Source organism: Spodoptera frugiperda, chromosome 12 (genome assembly GCF_023101765.2).
Source record: "Spodoptera frugiperda isolate SF20-4 chromosome 12, AGI-APGP_CSIRO_Sfru_2.0, whole genome shotgun sequence".
In the NCBI taxonomy this organism is placed as follows: Eukaryota; Metazoa; Arthropoda; class Insecta; order Lepidoptera; family Noctuidae; genus Spodoptera; species Spodoptera frugiperda.
In genome coordinates this window covers 10,726,874-10,735,631 of record NC_064223.1, presented here as the reverse complement: position 1 = coordinate 10,735,631, position 8,758 = coordinate 10,726,874, and the positions used below count along the sequence as shown (strand labels likewise).

The 8,758-nt window shown below is 40.1% G+C and overlaps 1 protein-coding gene across 1 annotated transcript; it reads left to right on the top strand.

Annotated features, from left to right (window-relative positions):
* Window positions 1-1,562: 1,562 nt before the first annotated feature.
* Window positions 1,563-8,723, top strand: LOC118262219 (gustatory receptor for sugar taste 64f-like). The gene is made up of 9 exons (XM_035573404.2): window positions 1,563-1,675; window positions 3,758-3,937; window positions 4,727-4,875; window positions 5,013-5,135; window positions 6,644-6,798; window positions 7,243-7,287; window positions 7,388-7,571; window positions 8,033-8,122; window positions 8,396-8,723. Exons 1-9 carry the CDS (start codon window positions 1,612-1,614, stop codon window positions 8,522-8,524), a joined length of 1,119 nt encoding a protein of 372 aa, XP_035429297.2. The 5' UTR covers window positions 1,563-1,611; the 3' UTR covers window positions 8,525-8,723.
* The last annotated feature ends 35 nt before the right edge of the window (window positions 8,724-8,758 follow it).

The following is an 8,758-nucleotide window of genomic DNA, read 5'->3' as shown; positions in this document are numbered from 1 at the left end:
ACGCACAGCCGAAACCGCTCGGTATAGGAGTCTGAGATTTTGAACAGAGGTTCCTTTAGTAACATAAGTGAGCACTATGAAGGGATTTTTGAAATGTCAACCCCCAAGGGGGGGAAACGGGATAAACTGAGCCGGGGCTGCGGGAAAGTTCTAACGAGATACCGTGGCCCCGGAACGCAAAGGGCAACTGAAGGAACGAGGTGGGTTTTAGTCAGTAAAAGTCTGACACTCCCTTCCGTTCCACCCAGAGCGGGAGAGGTCATTTGATGATTTCCCATCCTTAAAAAATAAGACTTTGTATGACAACTTTCAGTCGTCTCTTTAACATACATAATAACATACATAATTATGTACATACATGCATAACATTAATAACATCACGCCTTTAAATCCCTATTTTGTGTTAACACTACCCATACAAACAGCTAAAAGGAAACAAGTGAAGAGACGAAATTTGTCCGCATCCATTTTCACATAAATTCTTAACGTTAATGAGATTTACTTTTTATTATCAGGTCAACCTAATAGCCTCACATGTACGTATAACTTCGTAAGAATTTTCTTTCAACTCCTAACCGTTGAGGAGTTGTACCTTCCATCATCAGCTCATTCACATGGGATGATGACTATCAGACGCAAATACTTAAACAGATCTATGAAATTGTCAAAAACGTAATTGCCTGTAAATTTGAGGTTTGCCCTTGATTTCCCTGGAATACCATCATTAGATCCTGACTAGGTAACAACGGGACCAACTTGAAAGTATACTCTACCGAACAAAAAAAGAATCACGTAAATCGGTCCATAAATCTCGACGTAATCGGTATGCATAAATAAAACACCCGAATTTTATTTTCTATTAACTATCACGAGTTGTCTCGATGCTCGATAGATGCATAATAAAAAAACTAAAAATATTGTTTACAAGGAAATCCTGTAAGGCCTCTTCGTCCTATAAATCCTGTTTTTTTTTTCTTTTGAGACGATGATTTTGTCTCGCTTTACTTTTTCTATATAGATTTGTATGTATACTAACATTATAAAGAGGAACAATCTATTTTTTTATATGTTTGTTTGTTTACACATGTAATCGATAAACTCCGAAACTACTGAATCGATTTCAAACATTCACCATTAGAAAGCTACATCATCCCTGAGTAACACAGGCTATATTTAATTCCAGTTGTAACAAGATTTCAGCCTGTGGAAGAAAAAGCCCTGTCGAGATCATTAAAAAACGCTATATATAACCGAATTACACGTGGGCGAAGCCGCGGGCGGAAAGCTAGTTTACAAATAAAATTGTTGTTCGCGTCTGGGTGTCATGTGTATATGAACTTGTGTGTTTACATGAAATCGTAGCTTGAGGCAACGACTTTTAATAAATAAAATAAAATGGTACTCCAAAGATCCAAATGTTCAATGATACTTTACACAACCCGAGAGCACTAGAGAATATTATTTGTTTCTGAGAACATTGTCTTTTCTGAAACACTTAAAGCCAGCCAGTCCTCTTTAATGATTTGTTTTTAATTAATCTTTATTTTCCTTCATAGGTTCATAAAAACATCTTGGAAATGTGTGTACTCCCTGTTATCTCTTATCGGACAAATGTTCATGGCAGTGCTCTGCATCAACAAGCTGGCGAGATCCAATGTAACCCTCAATGGAACTTGTAAGTAACTGTTACGTATTATTCTCTTCTTGTAAATAAGAACAGAAATTAGAATATTCTGATATGATGTCGTTTATCAACAATTTAACCCGCTACTGGTGACGTTGTATTTGTCTTACATACTCGGTGACCCTGATCTCCTGCAACGTGATTTTGTGTCCTATGTATTTCTTTTTTTTTTAATTTTGTTTGTTTTTTTTTTATATTGTGGTGTATAATGTTTCCTCATGAAAGTCCATGACTTAACTACTGTGAAATAAATTTAAAACATCACTAGCATACATACGCATGGTAGTCGTAATAATCCAACAGCAAACGTCTAAATTACAAGCGTAACTACGCTTGTAATTTAGACGTTTGCTGTTGGATGGCTAACGAATTGCAGCGGCACGGCAGCTGGCTATAACCAGTAATGAATGAATAGACACGAAACGTTTACACTGAAAGAGCCCCTAAAATTCTACATTTGTTCTACTCGTTTGTACTACATCAATACTCATTCTTAACTTACCTTACCTTAATTTTTTTCGCATCATCATCATCATCAGCCTATAGCAGTCCACTGCTGGACATAGGCCTCCCCAATTGTTCGCCACTTTGCTCTATCACTAGCGACTCGCATCCAGCTCCTGCCAGCCATCCTGCGCAGATCGTCACTCCACCTCGCCTGGGGGCGTCCTACACTACGTTTACCGAGACGCGGTCTCCACTCCAGGACTCGCTTACCCCAACGGTTGTCGGTCCTGCGGCTAATATGGCCGGCCCACTGCCACTTCAGCTTGCTGATCCGGTGGGCTATGTCGATCACCTTGGTTCTCTGCCGAATCACTTCGTTTCGAATGCGATTTCGGAGAGAGACACCGAGCATAGCCCTTTCCATAGCCCGCTGAGCGACTTTGAGTTTGTGGACCAGTCTAGCCGTAAGTGTCCACGTTTCGGCACCGTATGTCATTACGGGTAGGACGCACTGGTTAAAGACTTTCGTCTTTAGGCACTGTGGGATTGACGATGAGAAGACTCGACGGAGTTTTCCGAAAGCTGCCCAACCCAACTGAATTCTCCTATTCACCTCATCCTCAAAGTTGTTTCTACCTAACTGCAACGTTTGCCCGAGGTAGACATATTTCTGAACAACTTCGAGGACGGCTCCGTGAATCGCAATCGGTTCCGGTAGAACATGTTCATTGAACATGACCTTGGTTTTGTCCAAGTTCATCCGTAGGCCGATGCGTGCAGAGGAGTCAGCCAGGTCGTTCAGCATCCCTTGTAGGTCCTGCAGCGTTTCTGCCATTATGACGATATCATCTGCGAATCGCAAGTGAGAGATGTGTTCGCCATTGATATTGATGCCACGTCCTTTCCAGTGCAGCGTCTTGAACATATCCTCCATTGCATTAGTGAACAGTTTCGGGGATATGACGTCCCCTTGTCTCACTCCTCGATGCAATGGTATGAGACGTGTTTGCTGATTCTGTACTTGGACGGACATAGTGGCGGCTTCGTAAAGACATCTCATCACTTGGATGTATCGCCAATCAACCTGGCATCGCTGCAAGGACTCCAGGACAGACCAGATTTCTATCGAGTCAAAGGCCTTCTCATAGTCCACAAATGCTAGGCACAGGGGCTGATTATACTCTTCGGTTTTCTGTATAATCTGCCGCACTGTGTGGATGTGGTCTATGGTGCCATATCCGCTCCGAAATCCAGCCTGTTCCGGTGGTTGGAATTCGTCGAGTCTTCGCGCAAGACGGTTCGTGATCACTCTTGAGAACAGCTTATAGACGTGGCTTAGAAGCGAAATGGGTCGATAGTTCTTCAGAAGGCTTTTGTCCCCTTTCTTGAAGAACAAGACGACCACACTTCTGCTCCACGCCTCTGGAGTTCTCCCTTCAAATAGGACAGCGTTAAAAAGCTTTTGGAGCTCCCTCAGTACGGGTTTGCCTCCGGCCTTTAGCAACTCTGTGGTAACGCCGTCCTCTCCAGGGGCTTTTCCATTTTTAAGCTGCCCAAGAGCAATCTCGACTTCGCCAATGCTGACTTCTGGCAGGTCTTCGCAGCTCCAGTTTTTTTTTTTCGCAGCTCCAGTAATATTCTACGTGACGACTTGCGTGACGATGCTGATGTTCTTCCAAGTGGCCCGACGCTGGCCGCAGCTGGTGCAGCATATCGCCAAGGCTGAGGATATGGATCCCAACTTTGATTGCGGTCTGGCCAAGAAGTGCAATATTACCTGTGCTGTGGTACTTATTTTGGCCTTGTGTAAGTAACAACTAACCGAAATTATGTTAAAAGAATTTAGATAAAGATTATATCAGGGAATGTGTGATTGTACACGGAGTCCTGGTTCGATCCCCGGAACAGGTTTTTTGGGACTTAAATTGCTACACGCTCATGAAATGTGGATGGCCATGGGGACTTCTCTGCCGTCCCCTTTTGGATTAAAAGATGCAGCTTAACTCTTGGTATGGTATACCGGAACGCAGATTTACGCGAGGCACAATATGTTTTCTGTTGCGTCTTGAATACCGACCTTATATCTTATATACAAGAGGGGATAACCACGTATAAACACTACAGCAACCAAGAGGTGAAGGTACGGAGAAATTTCACTACACTTTCACTTTCATAAACACTGTCGTTGAATCAAATACCTAGTTTTGAAAAGGTTCAGAGGATTTCCTCTCCGTGATCATCTGTGGACTGAATCAGTTTGACAGCACTTGGTAAAACTGGCTGCCGCGCAACGGGTAGCGGGTTCGATTCCCACACGGAGCAACTGTTTGTGTGGTCCACAAATTGTTGTTTCGGGTCTGGGCGTCATGTGTATGTGAACTTGTTTGTAAACGCACCCACAACACAGGAGAAAATCCTAGTGTGGGGCAACGATTTAAAAAAAAAGTTTTGAAATGGTTCAGAGGATTTCCTCGCCGTGATCATCTCGCCTACAAAGACACATTATGAAAAGCTTATAAACGTGACTTTTTTATTCACGATTCTCTCGAAGGATCCTAGATTTTGATGAAAAGATGAAGATGATTCTTCTTGCAGTGGAACACATTCTGTCTTTGCTATCAGCATTTGCTGGAGCTGCTGCCTGCTACGGTAACATGGATAGCTACCAGGGATTCGTCACACATTTCTACCCCTGGGTATTCAACTATCTACCTTATTCCCTAGTCTTAGGAATCATTACTCAGGTAAAGTTAATCTTCTATATTATATTTATTTTTGTATGACCTTGAAATATGTCAATAGAAAAATGCGTGAGTAATTTTTTTAAGTGAATTTAAACTTTGTGTTGTGTAAGAGAAGATTCATTTTACTTTGGTTTCAGTTTCTCCATTTTCAATCAACATTTATTTGGAACTTCTCCGATTTGTTCGTCATCTGCATGAGTTACTACTTGACTTCGAGGCTGGAACAGGTCAATAAGAAACTGCTGGCTGCTCAAGGAAAGGTATGTTCTAAAATTAACCACTCATATTTACCATCACCACTCGACGCACTAGCAGTAGGTATAGTAGACAACTTTGTATTGTATTGGAGAGAGAAAGAAAAAAAGTATTCATATTCGATTACATGGGACTTATAACAGAAATGGTGAAAACAGGGTGTACATTGCACAGTGGCATTACGTGCCGTAATATGCACCTCTGCCTACCCCTTCAGGAATAAAAGCCGTGACGTTGCTTAACAAATCATTAAATCAGCTAAGTCAGTAGACACAATTTAAACCACTATTCACCAGTTATAACCAAAAAAAAACTGAATAAAGTTAAAACATCCAAATAGCTTTTCACTAGAAATATGAAATCTAGCGACAGATCCAGACTTACCACTAAATAGAACTGAAGTAGGACTCTAATACTCTTACCGACGGCTTAACGAACTTTCTTGTTCAACGTGAGTCTAGCCGGTCGGTTCCTACTGAAACTAGAGGAAGCTAAACTAAACGTCATAAGTAGAAATAGTTATTTTTATATTTTGATCTTTAAATTGAATATTTTAAATGAATGATATAAATGATATTTATTTCTGTAAATAGGTTATAAAATAACACTTTTACACGTCAATATTTCAGGCCATTTCCTATCCGATTACTCTGAGAAGAAATGCCGAAACAAACTCAGAGGTCATAGTTAAAGTATTTGTTTGTACAATGTACGTTGATCTTTTAAATGCTGATAAAATAAAATTATTTGTAGTTTATTTAGTCCGGTTATAGGATAGAATACAATCAAAACCAGTCATATTATGTAAAAAAAATCTTCTAACTATCATTTTCATTGATTTTAATATTAAAAACATCACCGAGATGATTAAATAGACGCAAAACAAATAGCCACCTAATAATTTAGTCGAAAATATAATTTACACTAACTTTTCTCATTACCACTCCAAATATCATTTAGAATTAAGAAAATGATAAGATTAAATGGATATTTACTTGAAAATATTTGTGTTCCCTGTCTTTAAAATCTTTGAAAGTAAGAATTTGATATTTTATGAAAAGTTTTCAACTATTTGCGTTTATCAGAAGTTACTTTGGTCTCTCTTATAAAAGGATTAATGAACTACAGTCGGGTATAAAGAAAGAGATAGCAAAAGAGAGAAAGAAAAAGACGAAGGTTTATAAAACACAATAGAAAATGTATTGTATCTCGCATACCTGCTTCTTCCAATAACTGATTTTAATCCAAAATCTTTGATTCAATTTTAATTTTTGACAGAAATTCTAGAGAAGTAATGTCAAAATCAATGTCAATCTAAAGACGGATTGAGATCAGTTATTGAAATTGGCATAAGTCTGCGTGGGCCAAAAGCCCAGTAATACTTTGCCTGACCTGCGAACCGAACCCGAGACCCCTTGTCCGACAGTCGCACTTACAACCACTCGACCAACAGGGCAGTCTATCCTAAAATTATTCTGTTTACCAAGCTCTGTAAATAACATTTTGTCAATAGTATCTACCCGAAGTCTTCTGGAGGGCAACTCGAGAAGACTACTGCAGAGCGACGCAGATAGTTCGGAAGGTGGATGACGTCATCAGCGGCGTGGTCTTTATATCCTTCGCCAACAACCTCTTCTTCATCTGTCTGCAGTTATTCAATACTTTGGAGTATGTTTGACCAACAGTACTTTAGAACTAAATTGCATATAGTCTAGACTAATCTAGATCTAGGATTCTGGACTAATAAATAAAATTGGAGTGTCTGTTTGTAATATTGAAATAATCGCTTTTTAGGCATATTTATTTTTTGCAATTTTTATTTGTCTGTCCGTTTGTTTGTTCTGGCTATTCTCTGAAATGACTGTACTGTTTTTGACAGAACTGTATTGGGAGGCAGCTGATGTTCTAAGAAGCCACTTAGGCTACTTTTATTAATCACTAAGTCCGTAATACACGCAAGCGAAACCGCAGGCATCAGCTAGTCGTCGATAAAACTCATCATCATAATTATTTAACTACAAGACTTCCACTGCCGAACGTAAACTAAACATTCTTACATTATAACACTGTACTCCCACACTTAAATACTTTATACTAATCCTTTGCTTTCAGGGATGGCTTGAAAGGGACAGGAGAATGCAGCAATAAAGGGAAGAAGTAAGTTCAAACAATTTTCTACCTTAGAGCCAACAAATTAAAGAATATAATCCATTAATCCTGAAGAACTTTGACTGAGATATGACTCTCTATTTTCCAGGATCGTAGTATCCAAGAATGGTCCTCTGGGCGGGCATGAGGCAGCGACATATTTCCTCTTTTCCCTGGTATACCTCCTCTCCCGGTCTGTGGCAGTGTCTCTGATAGCGTCACAAGTGAACAGCGCGTCTGCTGTACCGGCGCCCGTGCTGTATGATGTGCCTTCTCCTGTGTATTGTGTTGAGGTGAGGGCATTTTTAAAAGAAAGGACACATGGTATACCTTAAAGCAGTGACTAGATATCAGGAGACGAGTGGTCGTGTCCTCAAATACGGAACATCTATCGGTAACCTAATTTTGAAACCCAAGCCACCTGCTTACCCGACGGATTTAGAACTCTCTTTTCTTCTTATTCTCTAACGAAACAGGCCTTTATTCAGCAAGGATACCCAATTACCGCCTTCCCCAGTCTTCCCAACCCGATTCCCCCACAACCCTTAAATTCCTAACTCCTAAAAGGCCAGCAACGCACTTCTAATGCCTCTGGTGTTCCAGATGTCTATGAGTGGCGGCAATTGCTGACCATCTAGAGATCCGACCGATTGTTTACCTTTTTTGCTAATATACAAAAAAATTAGTCACCTAATGGTAAGCAATCAGCACCACTCATATATTATGTCTATGTTAAAAGTTCTTTGTCTTTCAGGTACAAAGATTCTTGGATCAGGTGAACGGTGACAAAGTAGCACTGAGTGGTCTGCAGTTCTTCTCCGTAACTAAAGGATTACTTTTAACCGTAAGATATTTTTTTAAAGTCACATAATTTCTGCAAAAGCAGTTTCACGACCTTTAGTTAAATAGAATTAATTTATCTCATTGTATAAACATACAGTTCCACATGGGAATCTAACCCGTTACACATTGTACGGCAGCCAGTTGCCCAGCCATCGCGCCAACCGTGCTATCGTGTTGTTCATTTGTAAACGCACCCGTTTAATTTTAACTAGACACAACATAAAACTGAAAGTATTTTATGAAAATATCAATAATAATTTTATTTCTTCCACAGGTGGCCGGTACCATAGTGACGTATGAACTAGTGATGTTCCAGTTCAACTCCTCTACTCCGACGCTGAACATCACTGCTCCAACTGTTCTGACACCTTCTACTCTTTCTCTTACTACACTCTCTTCTTGAAAATCTGGCTTTTATTTATTATCTTTCCACATTTTTTTACGGTAAATGAGCAGACGATCACCTGATGGTAAGCAATCGCTGCCGTCCATGGATATTCGAAATACCAAAAGCGTTACAAGTGCGTTTCCGGATTTTTTGGGGTTACGAATTTAAGGGTTGTTGGGGAATCGGGGATTGGGAAGATTGTGAAGGAGGTAATTGGGCTTCCGATAACCTCACACACACAATGCAAGC

Coding starts and splice junctions, on each gene's coding strand:
- LOC118262219 (XM_035573404.2), top strand. CDS start 1,612: ATGTTCATGGCAGTGCTCTGCATCAACAAGCTGGCGAGATCCAATGTA. Junction 1,676..3,757: donor TGTAACCCTCAATGGAACTT/GTAAGTAACTGT, acceptor TTTTTTTCGCAG/CTCCAGTAATATTCTACGTG. Junction 8,123..8,395: donor CTAAAGGATTACTTTTAACC/GTAAGATATTTT, acceptor TTTCTTCCACAG/GTGGCCGGTACCATAGTGAC.